This window comes from Salvia splendens, chromosome 1 (assembly GCF_004379255.2).
Source record: "Salvia splendens isolate huo1 chromosome 1, SspV2, whole genome shotgun sequence".
Taxonomy (NCBI): domain Eukaryota; kingdom Viridiplantae; phylum Streptophyta; class Magnoliopsida; order Lamiales; family Lamiaceae; genus Salvia; species Salvia splendens.
The window spans coordinates 8230377-8257911 of NC_056032.1; the positions used below are offsets into that span (position 1 = coordinate 8230377).

At 37.1% G+C, this 27535-nt stretch overlaps 2 protein-coding genes across 3 annotated transcripts; both read right to left on the reverse strand.

Annotated features, from left to right (window-relative positions):
- Positions 1–4076: 4076 nt before the first annotated feature.
- Positions 4077–6272, reverse strand: LOC121811398. 2 transcript variants are annotated; one of them, XM_042212260.1, is made up of 2 exons: positions 5952–6272; positions 4077–5209 (listed from the first exon to the last, which is right to left on the reverse strand). In XM_042212260.1, exon 2 carries the CDS (start codon positions 5185–5187, stop codon positions 4333–4335), a length of 855 nt encoding a protein of 284 aa, XP_042068194.1. In that variant the 5' UTR covers positions 5188–5209; positions 5952–6272; the 3' UTR covers positions 4077–4332. The 2 variants fall into 2 exon arrangements, with proteins under 2 accessions (XP_042068194.1, XP_042068187.1); XM_042212253.1 differs by having other exon boundaries at positions 4077–5233; positions 5952–6271.
- A 492-nt stretch (positions 6273–6764) lies between these two features.
- Positions 6765–10981, reverse strand: LOC121811389 (mitogen-activated protein kinase kinase kinase 1-like). Its single transcript, XM_042212242.1, has 8 exons — positions 9697–10981; positions 9371–9455; positions 9184–9246; positions 8603–8760; positions 8170–8242; positions 7991–8050; positions 7713–7817; positions 6765–7440 (listed from the first exon to the last, which is right to left on the reverse strand). Exons 1-8 carry the CDS (start codon positions 10764–10766, stop codon positions 7255–7257), a joined length of 1800 nt encoding a protein of 599 aa, XP_042068176.1. The 5' UTR covers positions 10767–10981; the 3' UTR covers positions 6765–7254.
- Positions 10982–27535: the final 16554 nt, after the last annotated feature.

Consider the following 27535-nt stretch of genomic DNA (forward strand, 5'->3'; position numbering starts at 1 on the left):
AAAAAAATGATTATATACTTTAAAACTAAATTAAATGATAGTAGTATATTTTTACAGGAATAATTAAATAGCTTTGGAACATTTGGATTTTGCATGCGTTTTTCAAGTTACTATAACACAAACACACGAATATTCCTATTTTTGCAACTAAAACATACTTTACATTTTCGATCATTTGAAATCGACATGATGCAATACATATATAAATATCTATATATGTGGATACTACAATCTACACAAATGGTATATTCTACTAAAATTATCCATATTCTAAATGAAAAATGGGGAGAACCATAGAAGTGTGATAACTCATAAGTCATGTGTCACAAAAACTCTTCTATTTTCTACTAATGAATTTAATTATTTCATTTAATCACACTATAACTATTATGCGCAATCATAATATATAAATTAAAAAAACCACAATAACTTCACGACATCGAAATCTCATCTGACGAATTTTTTGTTTGAAGATGAAGTACATAATAATAACCAATTTACAACCACGAAAGATTTCAAACCAAGAAGAGAAAGACAAATCCAAATTGAGTTAATAATATTCCACGTTTAACCGTGTAAAAAGGGATCCAATAGTACTACTACTATTATATATACCTACTAAGTTTTGTTAGACACGGAAAAGAATAATGTCACATTTGTTTTTCCAAATTTATTTCATCAACATACGATCCTAAAACGCAAAAATAATATCAAATTTCAATCTACTCAAATTATGCTCAATTAAGAAATAAATCTTATCACTTGATAGTTGTAGTTGTGATTACTAGCAGCCAGTATTAGAGTATTTAAATGGCCCTAATCATTGATTATGCGAAATAAAAATGTGATTAATGATCTAAAATGGTGGGGTTTGATTGGTGTGAGCCAATTAATAATAAAGGGGAGATGAATTTAGAATTGGGTAGAATAAAAAGGGAAAATTAGGGTTGGCGGATGGGAATCCCAATAGGCAACAAAATAATGAGTAACACAAAAATAGAAAGGGGCAGAATTTCTGAACCGGGAAGAGACATTGGCCTCTTCGTGATTCATGGAGTCACCTTGGTTTCTCTCTCCTCTCTCTCTCTCTCTCTCTATCTATCTTTTACAATTGGTTTGAGTTTGACTAGAACTACAACAACAACAACAAAAATATATTCAAAAGAAATGTATGTTGGCGTGCGTATATTCATATAAAATACTCCACAAAGGGTATACATATTTCAGTTTTTTTTAAGTGGTAATAAATACTCGTAGTTGGATTCATATAAAACAAAGTGTGTCCTTCCCCCCAATCTTAGACAAGGACAAAAATATTTGTCTGGTTGTGAAAATGAATGGCATCCATTGAAATGACCAGTGAGAGAGAGACTTAACAGCCATATAGTTTGTGTAAATATGATTGAAAATTCGAAACTATATATTCAGAGTTCTCTCTCCTCACAATTTGTGATGCAGACACATTTTTTTCATTTCCCACTTATATGCCTATGTGTGAACGATTTATGGTTGAAATAAATGTATAAGAATGTATCAAAGATATTTTCTATTGATTTTAGATAATATATCTCTCTCCAACCAACAGCCCACTATATATATTGTGTGGCAAAGTATAGTTTGTGGCTTACACACTCGCTTATGCTCATTGATCATCTTTTTTTGGGATATAACGAAAAAGAGATAGCTTTGCAGAATGCTGGTTATCAAGACAATACGATACGATACGATACTTCCTCAATCAGTTGATTGTAAATTCATTTTAACTAATTGACATGAAGCAATAGCATGCTGGATGTGTGTGAATTGTGCCTCTCGGAATATTTTAGAAGTGTTACTTTATTTCCATGTTTTTTTTGTATCAGTACTCTTATTCTTAGTAAAATGGGCAATAATTTATTAATGAAGGAAAAGGGATAATATATTATAATTATATATTAAGGATATAAAAACAAAGATGCAATTGCTTGAGTTAAATTTTTTTAAATAATAATAATTTTTGACGTAAAAGAAAGTTTTTTAAATTAAGGATAAATTAGCTTAATCTTTTATTTTTCTAGGACGCTTCTATTTGCGTCCTTTAATTTTAGTTGGGACACCAACAATAAAGACATTTTTTAAAGCATTGATAGTATATTTGAAAACATATGTTAGCGTCTTTAATTGCATTAAAAATGTCCTTAGCCACTTTTTTGTTGTAGTGCGCGTCTTAATTATTTATAGTGTATTTTCGCACTCCACATAAGTTTTAGACCCAATTCATGTAGTATAATATTCATGTAATTATCTCACTGCCAAAATCACTGCAACAAAGAAAAATCTACATCCATTGAATTCACACCAAATTGTGCATCTTCCAAAAGTCAAGATCGAGGATTAGGAATTTCAGTATTTCACTAATCTTATCTATGTGAATTGGACTTCACTTTTCCTTTGTCTTCTTATTGTGTGAGAATCTTTGGCTCCTTGGAAATATTTCATTTATTTAATAGTTCTCTTTATGAAAAGAGAGAGATGAAAATAGATGATCCAAGTAATTTATTTTCATAAGAAAGCGCAAGAAAATGATGTCGATAAAGCAAAAATGGGGTGGAACTAATGATGAAAAATGTCAATATTCCATGTATCAAAGATTCAAAGGGGATTCTATTCCACCAATGAAGTGTATGGTTTTGGTTTGGGATGGAAAACCTACGAATCGATTCACATGGAAAAACCCTTTTTCCCACCTCATCAAAGTTCAAACCAACAAAGATTATACGACATTGATCTTCTAGGATTGATCAATGAATCTAGCTTTCATGTTTTCCATACAACAAGAATAAATTCAGAATATTCATCAATGATGTCATGATTCTTGCATGTTCAGTAGGTATCAAATTGTCAAGATTCTTAATAAAAACAGAAAAAGAAAAGGAAGATTCTCATAGTTATTTTTAAATTAAATAGCTAGTAGGGCTGTCCTATTACTTGCTTGTTCAGTTTTTTTTATATTAAAAATATTTAATGAACTAGTAGCATTATTAAGCTCCCACCAACTAGGGTAGAGAGAGACAAAAAAATCCTCCAATAATATGCAAAAAGAATGGTGGAGAAATTTCTTCTATTTTTTGTGACAAATCTTGATTTAAATAATTGCCATAGAGAAACGAAATTTCCTGAGGGGGGGGGGGGGGGAGTTATGCTGTTTGAATTCGAGTTTTTGTATCACAGTATAATGTCGTAAATTAGTTGAAAAACAAATAAGAAAAAAATGAAAAGTAATACTACATGTAGTTTGCAAATTAATCATCGATATATTAATAATAGTATTCGTAAAGGATTAGTATTTCTTTTACGATTTTGACTTTACAACATAGACCAGATCTTGATTTATATGAATAGCTTGACCTTGGAATAGTTTCTCGTTCAATCTCATTCACCAAACATTTACATATGGATTTGTCAAAGGATTAATTCCATATAAAGTTATTGTAGTTACATCCACACTCGTTAACAATGCAAATAACAATGTTGCAAATATATTTGAACTCATCTCAACCGACAATGACAAATCAATGTTAGACATGTTACCATGAAATGAATCAGATCGCAAATTTTATACTACTACTAATTAGTACTAGTAATTAGTGTACATACCATCAAAAGAATTACTCAAATTTTTGGTTTGTGAAATACATGTTGACCATTTGTACTTTTAATCACATATACTTCTCAACATCATATAAGCCGCCTTGCCTTGATTTGACTAAAAGTAGACCAGTGATATTAATCATACAAATCTTAATGTTAGTGTTTTTAGTTATAAATCTTATAAATCATACTTATAATGAATAAAAGTAGCTCGATTGTATGCAATAACCTCTTTAATCTTTATTCCAAACATAATAAACAGGCTCAAAATTGAAGTCCATTAGAATTAGATGTATATCAAGCCCATTTTAGAGGCCCAAATCGTTTCCCAAGCCCATTTTCACAGGCCCAAATAACGATTAAGAGACATGATTTGTCACTTTTGAGCTTAGACACAAAAAGGGATATAAAGCTTAAAACTTGAAATATGAAAGAAAATAGTGAAATATCAAGAAAGAAAATCATGTACTAGTAGATTATATAATCAATGAGCTGTTACATGCTTTTCTTTCTTTCTTTTTCATAGTTTGGGATTATGTTGAGTGAAAAGGAACTACGATCAGCACAGCGCTGTACAATACTAACAGAAACCAACAAATAACAAGTTACTACACTACATACTCTTGATTTTTCAATCAAAAGCGAAAACAAATCTAGTTTTTTTGACGTACCTACTTTCCTTGCAACAGAAAACCAACCACATTACCGGCCTTGCCCTCTGAGCCTCCCGGTCAAACGCTGTGCCAATAATCTCGCCCGTTGCCCCGGACGATGGCGCCTGTCCGGAGCCGCAGCTCGAGCTCCGCTATCCCAGCGCTCGCCGGCACTGAACGTCAACTCATCCAAACCATCATCGTCATTGTCCAAATTATCCTCATCGTCATAATCCCTGTAGCCGTGACGGTCCCTTTCTATCACGTAATCACCAATGACAATCGCCCCGGGCATGGTGGATCTGATCGTGCTAATCACGTCGCTTATGTTCCTCTCATTCTCGAGCTTTTTCCATTTCTCAGCGTGCAAAGGGTCCACCTCCTGGGGGCGGGCCAGAGGGTGTGCTAACTTGACATGTTTCCTGAGCTCTTTGTAGCGGCCCACGAACGAGCAGCCCTCCTGCACACAGGCCCTCTTCTTTGCGTTGAGATGTCTACGTGCAGGCTCCACCACTGTCCAGCCCTTCACCTGGCCCCGACAAAGAGGGCACAATATCCCAGATAGTTCAGAGGCAGCTGCTGCTGATGATGGTTGCCATGATTTGGAGGTGTGGTTGGGGGCAACCTTCGTGTACTGCTCGAGACAATTGGAGTAGTGCTGGCTAGTAGCGCACATGTAAGGACGGCAGCCCTTATCGTACGAGGAACAGAGCACGAGAACAGCGTTGTGAGGAAACTCCAAGCAGACCGAGCATTCTGCATCTTCCCATTCCTTCTTTTCGGAAGCTTTCTTCCCATTGTGGGTGTCTCCACAGACCTTCGTGCACCTAGATGATAGCTTACGCAGGCTTACTAGATGGTGCTGGGAATCTGATCTCCTCTCCAGCTTCTTCGATTTGGCCATTGGCAATCTAATCTCTGATGAACTTAAGCCCTCAACAGAAAAAAAACTAAGTACAAACAAGAGGGGCTCAAACGAGGCAATCAGTAATTAGTTATACGATGCTGGTAAAACTATACAGTAACACAAACTAACAGCTTTTACATAATTAGGAGCAGTTTACATTTTGAGTGATAGGATAAATTGATAAAACATAAGGATTTAGTGTTTAAAAGATAAGATGATTATAAGTTCATATCTAAAATAAACTACTCCTACCAAATTAAATGTCAGATAGGTTAGATTATTTTTATCTATCCATCATGAGTACCATTCAAACCAAAGCAAACACCATCTATGCCTTGCCAAGCAATAAAAAAACACAGTTGTTCATGAAGTATTTTTCACATATCAAATACACACCACACAACACCAAAACTAGCACCTATAGTCTTCTGCTGATAAAATGAAAACCACTGCATCTGTAAAGCATCAGAAACAGAAGAAGAGACTAAAAAAAATAGTAACTGCCTCACTGTATATCATTTCTCAACCTAACATCCTGAACAAAATAAATTTAAAAATGCACACCAAAACTGTATCTGCGATTTTGTTTTGCTAAGCAATAATCAAACTACCGTAGATTCATAAGCATAAATAAAACTAAGAGCACAAGGAGCGGATCGGGTGTTCTCCAAATTCGAAACATTCAATCCGCGATCATACATGTACGGATTCATTAAACCATATAAAAATGAAATTTCTACAAAATTGAGAGCGGGAGTTACCTTAGATATGAAGAAATAACAGGAATCGAGATAGACGCGCGCGGTTATAGGAAGAAGATTGAGGAGAAGAGGTTTTTATATGGTAGAAAATTAGTTGGATTCTTAGGGTTGCGAGAGAAGAGCGGAAATTTCTCTATCTGAAACTTTCTCTCTCTTCCCTTGTGTCGCTCTCACCTTCGCATAAACGATAACCACCTCTTCAACTCGATACGCCATCGTCATCGTCATCATCATGCCATGGGTGTTATCGAATATTACGTGATTCTCGCGGGTTCATTTTGTAAATACCGGGGCTTTAGTGGTTTTTTTTTTTTTTGTAAATTTTGTTTGATGAATTGTCAATTTATTTGTGTGTTTATGGAGATTGGAGAAGTATTGATGTGACTTATTCTATTAATTAAATACCACGTGCGACTTATATTATATTACTAAAGAAATAAGTGCACATACTATAGAATTTTATAGTTACAATTTCATAATATACCTGATTAGTTGAATACCGAATTTATTGATAAAAAAAATACTTAAATCTATTTATTATACAATAAAAAAGATCTTCCTTACTAAACTCCATAATAAAAAGGAAATATTCAACCTACTGATTAAAGAAGCAACATCTTTTTTATCCTCCATACAGGAATAATACCTCTAAAATGTTACATTTCCAACGACAGAAGAACTACTCCCTGCACTTTCACTCAAACTAGTATATTTCCAACTTTAACACACTTTAAAACACTGCATAAAATCTCATCTAGAAACAAAACAAAAAATGTGTTCCTTGAGTGTACAAAGAGAGTATAGTTTAGGATGTTTTCAAAGGCATCACACACTAGGATCATATTTTGCTGAAAACAATAGCAGTCTTGTGTAAGAAATGAGAAAAGAGCAAGGATCATTTCTCACATCTGTCGCTTCAATGAAAATTACAGGCTGCTGCTAATAAAATTCATCAGAAACCAAAAAAATTTGTTACACCATTTTCTACAAGTAATATGAGGAACACCATGTACACTGATAGGGTTAGCTAGCCTATGGGGTTTGGACCATACAACCCCAGCTCTATTAAATTGGAAATCTCAATAGCGCTGTCCTTATTAAAGAGAAAGGAGAAAAATATAGTGTTTACTCACCCGCTATGCACACCAGACCTGCTTGGGAAGAAACACCCAAATGGAGCACAATGAGTCGACAATGCAGAGAAGTACTTTCTTGGATTCTTGCGAGAAAAATGTTTGGCAAATCACTGAATTGCAGAAACTCCAATTCACACATTCAAACTGCAAGAGATGCAATGTATGGTTCAATCCAATCCCAATGACACTTGAAGTGGTCGCCTCACAAAGGGGTGATTCAAGAGCTCGGCCGCTGTTGACCGCACACTTGGGTCAGCTTTTAGACATTTAAGTAAGAAATCTCGTGCATCTCTGGAAAGAGAACTAGGAATAGGTGGTCTCTCGCCCTTTCCTATCCTAAACATCGCTGAAATCTGTGATATCAGAGAAAACTGTGTCTAGTCAACAGGGTTCAAAATGAGAGAGCTACCCAACAAACTTCATTTGTTTGATAGTTGCTTTAATGATTAAGGAAATATCTACATTCATCAGTTGACTAGTCTGCTTAAGGAGAGTATTTTAACAACTCAATTCTAGCTTAAGAAAATATCCATGTTCTTTATTTATGAGACTAACAAAAATTACACAGTTAAAACAAGACTTCTCAAGTTACTTGAGCTTCAATAAAGGAGCTGATGTAACTTACACATTCCATATCCCCGTACGGAAAACACCGGGTAAGCATCTCTAATACAGTGCACCCAAGACTCCATATATCTGCTGCAAGCCCATAGCCCTGGCTCCTAACAACCTGCATCCATGTAGTTTGAAAACTATAAATTGCAGCACATGAAAAGTTTATTACTATGTTGCTTTTCATTGATAGGGGAGAATATATTACAAGGGAAAAGTATGGATATGTTAAATTAAGCAGTAAGGCAAGGATGGCAAATAATAATTCAGTGATCAGTTCATGGGTCAAACCTCAGGAGCCATCCAGAATACAGTGCCCTTGCAAGATTTGACATCATTCAACTTAGTTGCCTGCACAATGATTCAATCACAAAAATGTCAGGAACAATGGTGAGAAATATTTTATCAGACTATGCTAAAAAATAGTATCTCAATTAAAAAGAGAGAGAGAGAAAAAAAAACAAGACAACCTTTGCAAGACCAAAATCTGCAAGTTTCACCAATCCATTAGTGTCCACCAGTATATTTGCACACTTGATGTCTCTGTACCAAGACACATAATGAGAGTACTGGAATAAGGACTAAAAGAATCATCTTTATTGAGCTCAAGGAATAATTGCATTACAGTATTACACTTTACATGATTTCTTAAGCACCTTAAGTGTTTATTACTAATACAGGATCAATGTTGTATTGAACTCAAAATCGTTAGAGTAGGGACCAAACCTCCATGGGGGAGTAATTATTGATTAGTAAAGCAGAAAATTTAATACAGGGATAATAAAATTACAAGGAGAGAGTTAAAAAATTAGTTCCAAACCTCTCAAAGCATTCAGCTCAATAGGAAAAAAAGTATACAATTGGAAAAACAGAAAGGTAAACTGAGGAAAGATGAGTGATTACCTGTGCACTACACCTTGGTCATGCAGATATTTTAAACCATGAAGAATCTGTCTTGTATAAGAAGAGACTACCGAGTCTCGGAGGGTATATTTCTGGTAAAGGCTCAAAAGAGAGCCTTTGGTAACAAGCTCAAGAAATATATAGAGATGTGAGTCGTCCTACAAAATGAAGAAAAACAAAGAAGTATGAGATGCAATAACTTCTTCGCAATGTCAGAAAGAGGATATCAATATATATCCACAACAGTTTCCAAAAGAAATTTACATGAAGAAACAAGAAACTCACAAGTAAATGGAAAATTTATAAAGAAAAAATGGATATAACTTGTGATGATTTCAATCTTCTTAAAATATTATTGGTGAATATAAATGAAACTTTTGGTATTTTGGTCTATGAGTTATAGAAAGATAATAGGTCACTTGGCAGCTCAACATGTGTCTGTGACTGTGCATGTGTACTTAAGATATGAGTAAGCAAAAAAGTAAAAGGGCATATGGATTCCATAGCAGTGCAAACAATACATCATGATTTAAATACTGAATAATCATGCTAACAGAAACTCGACAAAAGGCCAAGAGTACCTTCTCTGTGCCATAATACTGGACAATATTTTCATGCTCAAACTTCCTCAGAAGTGCAATTTCCTGGACAAACACAAAGATTGCAAAAAGATTTATAAGAAAAGATTCTACATATATAGAGACCATTTAATTATTACACTCAAGAACTACTTTGTTCAGGACCAATATCATTACAACGCAACTAGACCTGTTCAAGTTGAGCAACACGCTGCCTTCCTTCTCCCCCTTGATCGAGCAAAGATACTTCCTTAATAGCAAAAAAGAATCCATCACTGCAGCAAAGCATGTCAAGCAAAAGCATAAGCCACCTATAGTATGACCTCATGAATATTGCTACTAAAAGTCTACTGTTCAAAAAAGCCACTAACTCACTCTAAATAATGTCAGCCCAAAAGTATAAGATATACTATGCAATACACAGAACATATGGATTCATGCTCAGTGCCCAAGATGTATACCTAAATTTTGCAGTGAAAACTATAAAAGAAAAATGGAACGGCAATTAGCACTTACTCGGCAATTCCCTCATACACAGATCCAAATGATCCACGACCTAAGAGGTCGCCCTTCTGCCAATTTGAAATAGCACGTCTACATCTCCCATTTGGTGAAACACTTGATACAGGGTCTGTTGTAGTGCTTGAGCAATCATCATCATTCGAGCTTGTGGTGAATGAACACGATGCTGAGAGAACAAAGTTCTCTTCCCTTGCCATTCTCCTTCTTTGATCCTCATGGTCCTCATCCTCAATCCTATCCTGACCACCTTGCTCATCCAAGGCTTGCAGTTGTCCACTGTCTGGGCCAAAATTTCGGAAGATATCCCAAGTGGAGCACTCTTGATCAACCACAGGTAATGACATAAATGGTGGTGGAGCCAGAAGGCCTAGAAATGGCGGCCTCACGCCCTTAATTCCACTTCCACGGAGTTCATTCGATCTACCACCCAAATCATCATTTGAAATGCCATCACTTACCCTCACATCATCCACCATTGTAATACCAATTACATTACCCCTATTTCTACATTCACGAATTCCCTCTGAATTCTTACTAATTACTTCACCACTAGGACCTGAACATCTAATTAAGTTTTCACTACCTCCAATTCCCCGATTTAACAAGCCAACAACCTCAACAGCTCCATCGCTAACCTCCTCGATTGCCAGGCTGAACCCGACAGGAGCAGAAGACGATCTCACTTTCATCACCTCATAGTCCTCAGGCGATATAGAGAAATCATCAATAGCCGAAAAACCTAGGTTTTTGCACATAATCTCGATCTCACCGTCGATACCTTGAACCCTGAAACTCTGCCTCCCGCCGTACAAATCGAGGGACCGCGTGCGCAGAGACTCATCCGACGCAGTGTAGTACGACGACGACGATGACGACGGAGGAGCTGAGGCGGACGAGAGCGAGTAATCGTATTTGATATTCTTCCTAGCGTTACGCCGCTCGAGCCTCGGCTTCGAACTGGCGGCGCGCCGGCTCGAGCTAGAGCTGTCCCCGGAGACGGAGTCCGAGTCACTTCTCCGGCGTTCGGAGCTATTATTAGCGAAAATTTTGGGCAGACGATGCATTGTGATCGCATGGAACAAAATCCATCAATCGGGATCAGTGCTGAAATTGCTTAATTAACTCTCGAATATTTCAGAATTTTTTGCTTGATTCAGATTGGACAGAAATAATATACGGAAATTTCACTCCTTTTAGCGGGCGAAATGGGTTGAAGACGACAGAGAAGCGATGATAGCTGAAAGATGTCTGGGAAAGGGAGAAAGAGGAGTCAGAGAGGGACGGGACAACGCGGTGCCAGGTTGGAATGGGAATTAACTTATTTAAGTTTTCCCAAACAATAGAGCACCCGCATCGGTGTCTCGATGCGGTCTCGTCTCGCCCCATCACGTCTCGTAGCCCGGGGGAGGGGTGGTTGGCAGGTTGTCTCGCCACGCGCGTCGGCCACATGGCCAGCAGCGGTGGGGGCGTGACGCCCACTCTCCGGCTTAGCGAGTGAGCGTCGATTTTAGGCTATTTTAATTTTAATTTTTTTACTGATTTTTTCGGCCGTTTTTTTACTGATTTTTTTGTCATTTAAGTGTGCAATTTTTAATTTCTAGTATTTTAAATTATGTCTTTTTTTAGATTTTAATTATGTGTTTTTTTTATTTTTTTAGAATTTTAAATTGTAATTTTCTTTTATTTAATGAAGTGTGTTTTTATTAATTGAATTTATTGGAAATAAAAATTAAAAAAATGAAATTGAATAAATAGTTAATGGATGAGATGTTTAAGAGATGTGGGATGAATGTGATGTCTCTTAGTTAAGAGATGGGATAAAAAGTGCAGTGAGATCTATGAATAGTGAATGTATGAGATCAATGGTATTGAGATATGGATATGGGTGACCTAAAAATCTATTATTGGCTCACCTTACCCAATTAAGTCTTTTTTTAGCAAACTTTCCTTTAAAAGTACAAGAAAGCATTACCCATTTAATTAACACCAATTAATTACCTATTGTGGAACTGGTAAGTTCCAGAACATTCTACTTTATCCAATTAATTAAAATTATTGAATTCCTTTAGTTTAACACTATACTCATTTACGTGTAACCTTACGTTAAATCATCTTTAACCATTTAATTTAGTGTAAATATCACATTAAATAATACTGAAAGAGAAAAAAATATATTTATATTAATGTGAGAGATAATTTTTTTCAAAAAATGAAATGTGACATCTTTTATGGGACAAACTAAAAAGTAAAGTGTGACATCTATTATGGGACGGAGGGAATAATTTTTTTCAATTATATACTCTAAACTCAAACTTAAAAGAATGTTTATATCTACTAATATTTTTTGTATTCATAAAATTTAAAAAAGTGATTTGAATTTGTTTAAAGTGAAAATCTAGAGCTATGTATATTTTACTCAAAATTTCAAATAAGATTGGTTTTGAGCTAATTGTTTACTATGTTTTGGACGTTATTGACATTACTGATATATTTTTTCTATGTTTATAATTTATTTACATAAATTTGTGAATAAAAAAATATGTTATAGTTATATAATTAAATCTAAACAAAAAGTTATGAATTTCAATAGGGCATTATTTAGATTCAATTAATGTTTGTTTACCTAAATATAGAGTTATTAAAAATAAAATATCTATCCAGTGGATTCGTCTCCAAATAAGTCGGAGAACTTACATCCAACATACTAGGTGAATTTTCCAAAGGTATAATAGATTCAAATTAAAATTTAAACATAGGGAAAAGAGAAATATGAATAAGTTGTGCATTATATGGTATGCTGTAGGTACGAAGCTTCCAATATTTATGATTTTTATTGTATAAAAAAGTTGTGCAAAAAATTTGATGTCTAACAAAATGTGTATTATGGGTAGGTGTAGGCGTATTATAGTCTTCTAGATTTACATTTTGTTGGCCCGAAATAAATTTTTAAATAATCAAATATCCTGCTGCTGTACTTACGATAGTCCTCATTTACCTTAAATCCAGAATCGATTAAAATTTGTTTTGAAATGTAAGAAAATATTTTATAAATAAATATTTATAGTACATAACAAACAATCATTCGATTTACAAAGAAATAAGAAATTTTACGTCATAACGTATAATATTAAAATTATAACGTATAAAACAATCATTAGATATGACGTTGGTCATCCGTGTAGCTGACGTAGATGTGAACATAGAGAAGAAAGTCACCACCCGAAATTTCATAGAGAAGAAAAGTTGATGTAAATGGGGAAGGATACCCTCCTATGTAAATGACTAAATGGGGAGGTGTAGAATTCCACTTACGTAAGCATAAGTCTTTCAATTAGTGCTCCATGTAACAGCATTAGCATAAGTTTATGTTCTTTCAATAGCCTTTCCGAAAATTGCTCTTCCCACGTCATCAGTCTTTCTAAGAGTGTCCAAAATAAGGGAGCCCCAGCGGCCCACCGGACTAGTTGGCGTGGACTCGGTAGTGCCCTCAGCGGGTTATTGCATGACCCGTTAGCCGCGGCGCCGCAGGAATTTTTTTCCATTTTATTTTTGCTTTTTTCCTTTAAATTAAACTCATTCCTCATTATTTTCACACCATTCCAACGGTCTCTCTCTAATTTTTTCTTATTCCACTTTAGAAAAGTGGATAATATGTGGGGATGAAGCGTGGGATTATCTGGTTCAAGAGGTGCAATGGGAAGCCGACGAGGACGCGGCATGGGAGGCAGCGGCGGCGGTCCCTCGTCCGATTCACCATCGGCGGACAATCCGACAAGACCATGTCGGATCGCACCAGCGACTGATGGAAGATTACTTTGGCGATAACTCCCGTTATCCGCCAGAGATTTTCCGTCAGCATTTCATAATGTCGCAACGGCTTTTCACCCATATATCGACGACATTGGCGGGGCGGTACAGGTGCTTCACCCTCCGACGTGATTGCAGCGGTAGGATTGGTCTGTCGACTTTTCAGAAATACACCGCGACAATTAGGCAGCTTGCCTATGCCGGCCCGACTGATATGTTCGACGAATACCTACAGGTGGGTGAGACGACTAGCCTAGAGGTGTTGCGGCAGTTTTGTAAGGGGCATCCAGGAAATCTTCGGTCCGGAGTTTCAATGAAAGCAACCTTTGAGGACTGCCAGAGACTGCTATATATGCACGGTTCGATGCACAGTTTCCCAGGGATGATGGGAAGCATCGATTGCATGCACTGGGAGTGGAGAAATTGCCCGGTGACGTGGAAAGGTCAGTTCACTACTGGATTCAAAAGCAAACATCCCTCGATGATCCTGGAAGTCGTTGCTGACTACCATTTGCGGATCTGGCATGCGTATTTCGGTGTCGCAGGTTCGAACAACGACATCAACGTTCTGTAGTCATCGTCTCTCTTCAGTAAGGAGTGCCGAGGGGAGGGTCCAGAAATCAGATTCGTGGCCAACGGCACGCAGTACCACAGGAGATACTATTTGGCAGATGAGATATACCCTCATTGTCCCGTATTTGTCAAGACAATCGGGCAGTCGATTGGTCTGAAGAAAGCCTATTTTGAAAGAAAACAAGAGGGTGCTAGGAAGGATGTTGAGCGAGCTTTTGGTGTGCTCCAAGCGCGATGGGTCATTATACGGTGCCCGACACGAGTTTGGCACGAAGATGATATCGCGAATATCATGTATGCGTATATCATGTTGCACAATATGATAATAGAAGATGAAGGGTTTGCTGCAGAGCGTTGGGCACCGGAAGATGGTGCTAGTTCAAGTCACGGTGTTGCCTCCGCGCCGATACAGATGGGTGTACCACGTAGTAATGAATACTTGCTCCAACATTTCACTAATATGCGCAGGGACACAACACATACTCACTCCAGGCTGATTTGATTGAAGAGGTCAGAACACGTAGGGGAGGGGGCACAACGTGAAGAAATTGTGTGATGTCGATAATTTCGTTGTAGAATTCTCCCCTTCATGTAATACAACAGAATTTTAGTTTTCAATTTTTATTTATTAAATTAGCAGTTTTTTCTAATTATTTTCAGTCCGATAATTTTAATTCTAATTGAATTAAAATATACAATCAATTGATAAAATAATGTGATTTGTGGCTTGAGAGTGTCCACTATTGTTGTGGACAAATTTTTTTTGGTTGTGGAAAAAAAAGTGGCTTGTCCACCAAAGTGTCCACATTGTGGACACTCTAATAGCCTTTCTAAAAGTCCTTTAATTTAGTTCATTTTAGTTTAATTCATTTTTTTTATCAAATATTAAAAAAATGAAGAGTAGAAATTAAAAAAAATTAAAAAATTAAAAAATGAAAAATCAAAACGGCTCGGCAGTCTGCGCGCAATAGGCATCGTCCTGCTCTCGGGCATGCCCGTGCTCTCTGTCTCGGGACGGCTCGGCAGTTGCAATAAAGCCATTCCCGACCACCGTCCCGCAAGGCGGTGGGAACGGCCTTATGGCTAGTGCTCTAATATTTTTAGGATTCGTCGAACTTTCTATCTCAATTTTTTGCATTTTTCAAAATATATAGAATTCAATTTATATTCCTTCTTATATTTCTAAGTAAATGTAATCTTGCTCACATATTTCGTTTTACTGGTATTAACATCCATGAACATGCATAGCATGGGACATAAAATTTTCATATAATGAATACTAATATCAATGAAACTATAGAAAATAAGAATTCAAAACAATAGAAAGATTTACAAAACAAAAGTGTAAATCATGTCCCACTCTAAATTAATAATTTATTCCTTCCTAATAAATGAAAATATTTCAAATTCAATAAACAATTTTATACAATTTTAATTTATGATATAAGTGGAGTAAAATAAATGACAAAGAAAAGATGTGTGACTAATGATAAAGAGGGTGAGTTAGTTAGAATACAATACACAAATAAAGAAAATATGTGTGAGTTGAGATCGAAGATAAAAAACCAGATTATTATATAAATATAATAATTATATAGTTTAATTGTGTATTATCATTTAAAAGTATATACAAAGTACATAAATTTAAAGCCTAAATTAGAACCTAGCTTTAAAGTATAATAATAATTATATAGTTTAACATAAAATCTATTTAATTAAAAAGAACATTAATTATATACTACTTCTATAAGACCTATGCTACATTAAAAGCCCAAAATTAGAGCCCAATTTGTATACACTAACTACTCTGAAACCCTAAATCAAAATGATGCGCCTCCTTTCTCTCCATCCCTCAACGGTATCCAACTCCTTCCGCCATGTCATGCGCTGCTGCCCGCTCGCATGCCTCTCTCCGCTTGCCTCGACGGCACACTTCATCGACACGCCTTGCCTCGCCGTCCACCGCCCTGATTCGCCGCCCACTTGCTTTCTCCACACCCGCTACACTTCATAACTCGCCCAGTCGTCGTTCCCCGCCGTCCTCAGCCTTGCCGCCTTCGTCACCCGTCGTGCCGCTGCCCAGCCGCCCTCACACGCCAGCCTAGGCTGTGGTGAGCTCTGGCGACTCCCTCGGCAAGCAGCCGCCCTCTCCTTTTCTCATCTCTCTTTCCGTTGCCGTTGCCCACCGCCGCCCGCCTCGCCCGTTTTTCTCCTTCCATTCCCTTTCTTCTTCTCGTTTTTTTCTCACGTCTCTCTCACGGTTTCACGCCACCGCCGCTGTTGACGTCACTGTCGCCACTGCATTCAGCAGCTAGACTCACCGCCGTCAACCGTGTCGTCTCCATTCACGCCATAGCGTCGCCCGAGTGAGTTATTTATGTGTAATTTTATTTCATGTTTTCAAGGGTTATAATTTAAAACTTATGTTTTGGTCATTTGGTGTTCTAAAGATTTTACCTTTGTCCCTCACTGGACAGTAGCATCGTTGCTGCTTCCTCTTCATCTCCGGCATCTCTCTCGCCGTCTCACCCGCCAGAGCCGTCGCCGGATTCCAAGCAGAACCTCACCTACTATACTGCAATCACAAAATCAGTCCACAAAATCCAGATTCTAGTGCAACTATTTAAAAGTGTTTTAAATCTTCTTCAAGAAGTTTAATTTTGATTGGACCATTTGTCCAATTATTTTTGACATGGCTCTAGAGTCTAGATAGTATTGTCATAAGAGCATCAGCAGTGCAGAATTCCCTGCGGAATTACCAAAACACCTTCTGCCATGTCATACGGACTTCTCACTGCACTGCCATGTCATAAGGACTTCCCACTGCATAGTGGTGGACATCCTCAAGGACTTCCCACAATTTAAAAAAATGTAATAGAATAAACAAGAATTCCACGCGGACGCCCGTGGGAGTCAATGCAATGGCGGACGTCTGCACGCCCGTTGCGACGGAATTCCGCGTAACGCCGCGAAACTGCGGTGTCCTCGGCGGAATCCCATATCCGTTTCATACGATGCACAATGGCGGACGTCCGCCGCGGAATTCCGGCACGCCGGTCGGAATTCCGCTGGGACGGACGCCATTGCTAATGCTCTAAGGCCATCCGCATAATATCTTAATACCGTCTCTTAACCGTCTCATCCCTTCACTATTCATGGGCTCCATTGCACTTTTTACCCAATCTCTTAATTAAGAACTTTTTAACCAATCTCTTAACTAAGAGACTTCATCACTCCATCTCTTAGCCATCTTATCCCTTAACTATTCATTCAATTTCATTTTTTATTTCCAACAAATTCCATTAATAAAAACACACTTCATTAAATAAAAGAAAATTACAATTTAAAATCTTAAAAAAATAAAAAAAACTCATAATTAAAATCTTAAAAATAAAATTAAAAAGACATAATTTAAAATACTAGAAATTAAAAATTACACACTTAAATTTTAAAATTGTACATGCCCCTCGCCGCCGGAGTTTCCGTCACCGGATATTTTTGCAGAAATTGGAGAGGAAAGAGATGTGATATGATAGTGTTTGTGAGAGTGTAGTGTTTGCGTGTGGAAAAAATGGTGGGATGATTGAGTTATTTATAGATGAATGTGGGGAAAAAAGAAAAAAACTTTGCAAAAAAAAAACAGTAAAAAAAACGGCCAAAAAAATGGTCAATTTTTTTTTATTTTTTTTTATTTTCCAGATTTAAAAAAATAATAATTAAAAATAACCTAAAATAGTCGCCCACTCGCAGAACCGGCGAGTGGGCGTCACGCCCCAACCGCTGCTCGCCACGTGGCCGACGCGTGTGGCGAGACAGCCCGCCAACCACCACCCCTCCCCCCGGGCTACGAGACGCAACGAAGCACCCGCATCGGTGTCTCGATGCGGATTCGTCTAGCCGGGACGAGACCGAGCCCTCGTCGAGACACCGATGTGGATGCTATAAACTACTCACAAAAAATGGCAACATTCGTGAAAGAAAAAAATTAATTACACAGTCAGCTTCTATTTTCTCTCCAAAAAGGATGTTATGGTAATTTCAACCTACTGCCACTTTCAAGTAGTATAGATTTGACTAGTTTTTTTAAGGGATAATAGTCATTTAAATCATAAGGTTTGATTAAATTCTGGTTTGTTACGTGAATTTTGAAATTGGAATATTTTATTACGAAGTTTCAATTTTTCTCAATTTTCTAATTCATGCACAAGATGTCATCTTTTAACAATATTCAAATCGACGTGCTTCATTAAAAAAGTATTTTTTTCCTTTTATATTCCTTTATTTTCTTTTTTTATCTTCTTATTTTATTAAAATATTATCATTTTAATATCACCAAAAGACGTTGATTTATGCACATGAATAAGGCTGAGAAAAGTAAAAACTCTGTGATTTAATATTTTAATTTTAAAGTTCATAGATTAAAATTTAACCAAATTTCATTTAAATATCCTTTTTCTAACATGGCCATTTGGAGTGGACCTAATGCCCGGCTGTATTGGGCCGTGGGCCGAAGTTAATTGCTTTCGTTGGGCTTTCATTTGCCATCCAATTTATATTTATACTATTTGCATGCATTATGCATATATGCTTTAATGACCTAATTAATATGCAAGGGAATTGAATAATTATTGAATAAGTATAATTAGTACCAAGAGATTGTAAATTAAATCACGCATAACTATATGAGTCAAATTGTAAAATATTATACTCTTACCTACATATGCATTATGTCCCATTGAATAATACTCCGTTCGAACCAACATGATTCGCGTGGTGTCCATCACCTCCTCCCTTAAGCATAAGGTCAGAGGTTCGATCTATAATGGAGCAATCTATTTAGTTAGTCCCCTGATCGCTGGTATGAGAGTTAGTCCTCTAACTCTCAAAAGAGAGACCTTGAGAAACTAAAAAAGTAAATAATACTACATCCCTCGTGAAACTATACGCACCATATTCCGTCATTATGACAAGGGTTATCCTCACTCCGATTTTACTCTCTCTCTTTTTTCATTCTTTGTTTTTTCTTTCTTTATTCTCTTTTTATTTAATATCTAATTACTATCAAATTTCATGCCAAAAAATTACTTCAAACTAACTTGGAACGAAAGAGTAAGTACTAGTATATCATTTTGACATGCCCTATGAATGAGTTTATTTTTTAAATTTATATTCTGAACACCTTTTTAACTAAATAAATGAAACACTACAACCGTGCCCAAAGATTTACTCCCTATATATTTGTTGAAAGCGAGTAAAAAACTTCGAAATATTTGAAAAAATAAATGTAAAACTTTTCAAAATAGCTATCGGCATAAATATTTGAATAGGAAATAAATCTACACGAAATATAGGCCAGTTGGTGCATAATAGTAGTTTAATTATTTTGAGATGTTACTAATATAGTGTACTCAGTGGCGGATCCAGAGATTTCATAATGGGGGGTCCAAAATTAAACTTCAAAAAAAATTACATAAATTAAATTATAAGGTTCAAAATGTAAAAGTCAAATGCAATCATATCATAACATTTGTCTTCTATTCTTCATCTTCTGAAACCGCTGCATAATAGTTTCATTGGTAACTTTAACAAACACATCCTTTTCGATGTAAGGAACTAAGCAATCATTCAATAGTTGGTCTCCCATGCTATTACGTAGAGAAGTCTTGATGATCTTCATTGCTGAAAAGGCTCTTTCTACTGATGCAGTGGCAACTGGTAAGATCAATGACAACTTAACTAATGAATAAACCATTGGAAAAACTTCATGTTTCCTTGTAGAAACCATCTTTTGAGCAAGACCACTGATTCCTGATATTTGTGAAGGATAAAGCAACTTCAGAAAATTCAGAAGGATAATACCGTGCAAGACGAAGCAGCTTCTCCAAATCAAATGCAGAAAATAAATCCCTAGGATCAGAACATGACATGCATAAAACTAAGTCTGTGTTGACTTCATCAAAACGTTAATTCAACTCTTGAGCTTGCAAGTCAATAACAGAACAAAAGAGCTCAACTCGATAATAGTGGAGATTCTTCATTTTCTCAGGTCTACGTCTTCCTTTTTTTCGAGCTACAAACTCATCTTCCATGTCAAGCACATCCAGTTCATATTTGCTACAAAACTTAGAAACATCAGCAAGCAATACATCCCAATCTTTTTCCCTCATTATTTCCAGACGTGATTTTGCTACCTTGACAAGATTCATCGCATTAACAATGTCTTGATCTTTCTTTTGTAGCACTTGGGAGAGTTCATGTGTGATTCCCAAGATTTGCTTCATAAGATGTAACACAAAGACAAACTCAAAACTATTTATAATTTCTAGCACATCATCAGCTTCAGCCCTTATTGAATCGTCATGACCATTCTCCCCAACATACTCAAGAACATCAACAATAGAAGAATATAAATGTATCAAGTTGACAAGAGTACCGTAATGTGAACTCCAACGAGTATCTCCAGGTCGCTTCAATGACATTTCTTGATTTAGTCCTCTTCCTGTGCTTATTTCATCACTTGCAATCTCTTTAATAATATTCTCTCTCTGTTTCTCCCGAAGTATATCTCTGCGCTTACAAGAACCTCCAACAGTATTACACAAATGAGAGATAGAATTATAAAAAGATCCGATAATTTTATGTTTTTAGCAACAGCAACAATCGTGAGCTGAAGCTGATGAGCAAAGCAATGTACATAATAAGCACTGGAATTACTCTTGAGTATCAAACTCTTCAACCCATTGAATTCTCCTATCATGTTGCTTGCGCCATCATATCCTTGACCTCTCAAACTAGATATACTTAAATCATAAGTAGATAACAAATAATCAAGTGCTTTCTCAAGTGAGGTTGCAGTTGTATCACTAACATGAACAACACCAAGAAAACGTTCTATAACACATCCATTCTTGTCCATATATCGCACCACAACACCCATTTGCTCTTTGACAGATACATCTCGACACTCATCAACTAATATGGAGAAAAATTCACTTCTCATATCATGTACAATAGCTTTCGTTGTCTCAACAGCAAATGCATTTATAATATCTCTCTGAATATCTTGTGATGTAAGTTTGAGATTGTCTGGAGCATTTTTTAGCACAACACTAGCTATCTCTTCATTGCAAGAAGAAATAACTTTCAAGAACTCAAGAAAATTACCTTGATTTAATGATTCTTCTGACTCATCATGACCGAGGAAAGACAATCCTTGCATTATAAGATAACGAAGAGAAATAATCGTTGCATTTAATCGCAGGCGGTAGTCAAGCTTAGACTGTGTTGACTTTTTTGCCAAAGAGACCTCAATGTGTTGGGCTTGATTCATCAAATCCTCACATGCTAATCTGCACCTGTTATGAGCACTTTTATGGTTTCCAACATGATCTCTTAATCTTTCTTTCTTGCGCCAGACCGTAAATCCCCATGATACAAAAGCATCTTGTCCATTTCCGTGGAGTCTTGAAAAAAGATAGCAATATAAACAAAAAGCTGCTTCCTTTGTAACACTATATTCCAACCAATCCTTAAATTCATCAAACCAATGTGAGACAAATTTACGTTTTCGATTTCCATCTACTGTAGGACGAATATCATGATTACGTGGTTGACACGGACCTTTAAGTAAGTAAGCTCTGCGAACTTGTTCTATTAAATTTGGTGAATAACTCATTATATCAGGTCGTTCTCCTGGATCACTTGGAAGATTCTCTAAATCAACCTTACTTTTATCTTCATTCGATAATTCTTGAGGTTGAAGAAGTGAAGGTTCAACTGATGAAGAATCAACGGAAGAAAGTTTCTTGAAATAACGATCCATATACCTACAAAAATAGCCAACACTGATTAAGTTCAAAATATTTGATATTTTCTGTATGCAAAACTATTAACACACACATCAAATAAAGAATTGGAATTATAAAATTCCAACTACAGAACCACCGTAGTCCGTAGCCATTGAATTACATAAGCTATCTTCTTTCTCCCCCTTTGAATTATTATTACAGCCAAACAAAAAAACAACCTATGTAGAAAAATTAATTGAATTATATTTGAGTTTTGAATATACCTAGTTCTAGTTTACCAGATTTCAGACTTGGAACGGGAGAATGAATACGCTAAATTCAGACTTGGATTGGAACGGCAGAATGAATACGCTAAATTAAGAGGCACGATTCATATATATTTTGCTGAAACCTATCTCTAATATTATATTTATTATAAATTATAATTATTGTGAAATTACTAAAATACCCCTAAGTTTTTTAAGAATTAGTAGGGGGACCATGGGCCCCCTGGCCCCACCCTCCCTCCGCCCCTGTGTGTACTAATGTTGATGAGAGAGAGATAAATTAGTAGGAGTATACTTATAATTTTACGGTGAGAGATAAATAGAATACAAATTTTGGTACTTTTGTACGAGAGATACATGTATACTTATTTGGACAAACAGAAATATTAGTGTAGAAATAGGTAGAAGGGATTAATCTTATTCAATATATCAACAACGTAGAGTTTACAGGTTTATATAGACTAGGATTTTCTGTACATGGTAAACCTAGATTACACTAATTACTCTTCTATCATATGCGAAATATCCGCCCATATCAATTCCTTGATTTTGTACAATATCTTCTAACACTCCCCCTCAAGCTATGTAACGGGTTTGCGGATACTTAGCTTGCCAAGTACTTCTCGAAATGACTTCGAGTTCACCGCCTTTGTCAAGATGTCTGCCAGTTGATCTTCGGACTTGACATAGGACATTTCCACCACCTTAGCTTCCAAATTCTCCTTTATGAAATGTCGGTCCACTTCCACATGTTTTGTTCTGTCGTGTTGCACCGGGTTTTCAGAAATACTAATGGCCGCCTTGTTGTCACAGAATAATCTACAAGGTAGAGTAGAGTGAAGGTTCAACTCCGTCATCAACCTCCGTAGCCATAATATCTCCGTCAATCCACTCTTAATCCCTCTGAACTCTGCCTTTGCACTCGAGAGTGCTACTACTTTCTGCTTCTTGCTCCTCCATGTTACAAGATTTCCTCCAACAAAGGCAAAGTATCCTGCTGTTGATTTCCTGTCATTCGGGTTTCCTGCCCAGTCAGCATCAGTGAAACCGTGTATCTCCATGTGTCCGTGTTTCTCAAACATGAGCCCATGCTCGGCTGTTCCCTTCAAGTATCAGATGATTCTTAGTACTGCTCTCCTTGTGGTGCGTGCATGAACTGGCTCACCACTCCTACTGCGTATGCAATATCTGGTCTTGTATGGGAAAGGTAGATCAACTTCCCAACAAGTCTCTGGTATCTCCCCCTGTCTGCTGGTTCTCCATTTTCCTTAATCTGTAGTCCATGATTTTGCACCATAGGGATATCTACGGGCTTGCAATCTAGCATCCCAATTTATGCCAATAGATCAAGTATATACTTCCTCTGGTTTATGAAGATCCCATTTTCGATCTTAGTACTTCAATTCCCAAGAAATACTTGAGGAGACCTAGATCCTTCATCTCAAATTCTCGGAACAAATTCTTTCTGAGCTTGGCTATTTCTTCCTCATCATCTCCTGTAATGATCATGTCGTCTACATAAATTAATCAGACACGTAATCTTGCCCTCCTTCTTGAGGAATAGAGTGTGATCTGAATTACTCTGTTCATACCCACACTTCTTCATAACCTCTGTGAACCTTACAAACCATGCCCTCGGGGACTGCTTTAACCCATATAATGTCTTCTTGAGTTGACAAACTTCTCCTACTTGAAACTCCTTGGTGAACCCAGGTGGGGGTTCCATAAACACGGGTTTTGGTAATTCTCCATGTAGGAGCGCATTAGTTACATCGAACTGATGAAGTGGCCAGTCTTTATTCGCCGCGATCGAAAATAACACTCTCACAATGTTGATCTTGGCGACTCGGGAGAATGTTTCGGCATAGTCTACCCCATAAGTCTGAGTGTACCCCTTTGCAACAAGTCGTACTTTATACCTCTCAATTGTACCGTCTGGCCTTCTCTTTATCGTGAACACCCATCTACACCCAACTGTCTTTACTCCATCAGGAAATTTCCCTTTCACCCATGTATTGTTCTTCATAAGTGCCTTCATCTCAGTCAGCATGGCTTTCCTCCATTTCTTATGTTTCATAGCTTCTTCGGCTGATTGTGGGATTTCTTCTTCTTCGTATAGTGCAGCCACACAAGCTCTAGCCATCTTGGTGAGATTTCCTTGCACAAAATTTGCCACTCCATACCGGTTTTTCCTCCCAATCCTCCCGGGGGAGTATCTTTTTGGTGGAATTCCCCTTGTACTCTGAGGAGGAAGTATAAACCTCCCGGTATCTCCATAAATAGTGTTATCTTCCTCTTGGAGTTCTGTATCAACAGGGTTAGAAATAACTGGACTTTCAAGTGTCGGTTCAGGGATTACCTCAGATATCGTCGGAGGAGGATCACATGGGGTTGGATGAGATGGCTCTTGTGGAGAGACTTGGTCGGCAGCAGTGACAACTGGCTCGGGTGGTTCCTCGATTTGGGAAGTTGGCAATGACACAACCCAACTTAGGTAGTCCATAGAACTATCAGGAACACTCTCCCCCTGACTACTAAGGTGGGTGTGGTAAAAGAATTCGGTTTCCAGAAAATTGCAGTTCGTGGTGGTGGTGATTTTTTTGGTTTGGGGATCAAAGCATCTATATCTCTTCCGGTTCACCCCATACCCCACAAACACACATTTGGTTGCACAGGGCGATAGTTTGTTTCTCTCATGTTTTGGGATATGAATATACACGGTACAACCGAATACCATGGGTAAGAGGTTCCTATGTTCTGGAATTTTGGCTTGTTTGGATAGTATATCGAGGGGAGTTTTCATGTGAAGGATTTTGGTTGGTAGGCGGTTGAGGAGGTAAATTGATGTGGCAATGGCTTCTGGCCAGAAAAACTTGGAAACTTTGGATTCAATCATAAGAGCCCGAGTCATTTCTAAAATGGTCATATTTTTTCCGTTCAGCTACCCCATTTTGTTCGGATGTATAGGCACAGGAGGTTTGATGGATCACACCGTTTTCTTTTCAAAATTGGTTCATAGGGCTGTTAACAAATTCCATCCAATTATCCGACCTAAGGGTTTTGATAGTGGTATGAAATTGTGTTTGTATCAGTTTAAAGAAGGTGGCAAATTTATCAAAAACTTCAGATTTATGTCTCAAAAAATAGATCTAAGTCATTCGAGTGCAATTATCAACAAAAATCACAAAATATCGAAAGCCATTCCCCCAATAACTGGTGCAGAACCCCGTACATCAGAATGCACTAAAGCAAACATGGATTTCATACGAGTGTTTGTAGGTTTAAATGATTGTCTGTGGCTCTTGGCCAAAACACAAGTTTCACAAGAAAAATCAGAAGGAATTGAAATGTTCGGGTAAAACAATTTAAAATAACCAGGGGAGGGGTGTCCTAGTCTTCGGTGCCACAACCAAGTTTTCTGCTTCGTGGATCCGTGAGCCAGCATCACACTGCAATGTTGAGCTATCTCGTCCACGTAGTAGAGTCCCTGCTTCTCAGTGTCCACCTCGTCTAAATATCCTGCAAGATACAAAAGTCAGGATGCATCAGGAGTGTACAGTTTAATTCCTTAGTCAGGAGTGTACAGTTTAATTCCTTAGTCACATGACTAATAGACATCAGCCTCTGAGATAAAGTAGGGACATATAGACAATTTGTAAGACAGAGGGTAGGTGATATCTCAATCGTGCCAGATCCCATAACTTTAATCAACTCCCCGCTCGCAGTCTTAATATATGATCTCGGAACCTTAGTAAAGTCAAGAAAATCATTTATATCATGAGTCATGGTATCAGTAGCCCCTCAGTCAAATATCTAGCCCTTCGAATTTTTATCAGTAATATCAGAAACATGAAATGCAGCGGAAAAATCTCGTAGGATTGTAAACTGATTTTCTGACTCAACACTGGGGTAAATATTTAATTTCTGGGAAGACATGGGTGCACTTTAATTTTCGGTAAATCAGGGTGTAACGCCCGCCTTTTTCCTTTCTTTTGGTCTTTTTTTAAGCGTCCTTGTTTTGTTTCGACAATCTATGAGTATGTTTTATGGAAAGATCGACGAATGTTTTGAATCGTGTTGTTGGTTAGTCGTGTGGTGAAAGTAGTCTGCGAGGTTGGTGTGAGATTCGTCGATAGGAAAATTGAGCGTTCGTTTACAATGTACTTGGAATAACACCAAAGTACTAAAATAATAAAACACCACAATTTAATCTGTAAATTGAGGTATGAGAATCGGAATTTAGGTTCTGCTTCAGGGAGATAGGGAGAGTGAGTTTGGTGTTTTATATGGTGAATTTATGGAAGGAAGGAATTTGATAAAGAGAACGAAGAACTAGAGAGAGAGTGGTTGTTTTAAATTGAAGAGGAAATAGTGAATATATACGTGTAGTGGTTTGGCAGTATGTTAAGTTACAACATTTTCTTTTCTTTTCATTTCATTATTGAATGGGTTAGGTTGGGAGTATATTAAGGAGTTGACGGCAGAGAGTAGTTATAGGCTTTTACATTTTTGTTTTCTTTTTTTCTCTCTTTTTCTTTATCTCTAGTCTTATTTATGTATTGGGCCATTTTAATTTCATAAGTTGGGCCTCTAATTGATATTAGTATTGTTTAATGCTTGACTTCTAGTTAGACATGGGCTAATTTAATTATTTGATTTGGGTCGGCAGTGGGAGATTTCTAGTGCTAGAGTGGAAATACTTGTTGTTTGAGTGGAGTTTTATTTGTTTTTGCTCAATTAATTAATTAATTCCTGAACTGATTATGGTCTGAGTTTCAAGTTAAAGAGCTATGTTTTTCCCCTAGGAAATGACTAAGGATATTGTGAGCACACACGTAGGATGCACGCATTGTTTTTTTAAAAATTAATTTATTACCTTGCAAAGTCTAATTTTGTATATTATGATATTTCAAAAAGGGTGATCTTGTGCACGTTGTTGCGGTTGGAATAAGAAAGTGTGGAGGAGTTAAGCATTGAGGTGGGCTTTCTTTTTAAATAAGGACTATGTCCTAAATACTTTTTATGTGAAAGGAGGTGGAAAGGTTTGTCTTGCCATGTTTTGTTTTTAAATGAACCTATCTGAAGTGGCTATGCCATGTATGTTTAATCGAATTCGGGTCCCAGTAGGGCCGCAAACCCTGCTCGGACTAGTGTACACCCCGTAGATCGTGTGATATCTCTTTGGAGCTGGCCGGTCTAGTGACTTGGTTCGTGGCCACTTTCCTTGTCATGTATGTTCAGATATGATGATGGTGAATGTGGATGGAAAATGGTCGGCCGACCGGACTTGTGAAATATATGTTTTAGGTGTACTTGGGTTCTTTTAATTAAAATCCCCAAGGTCACTTGTTTATGGCTTGACAAACTACGTTTTGACAT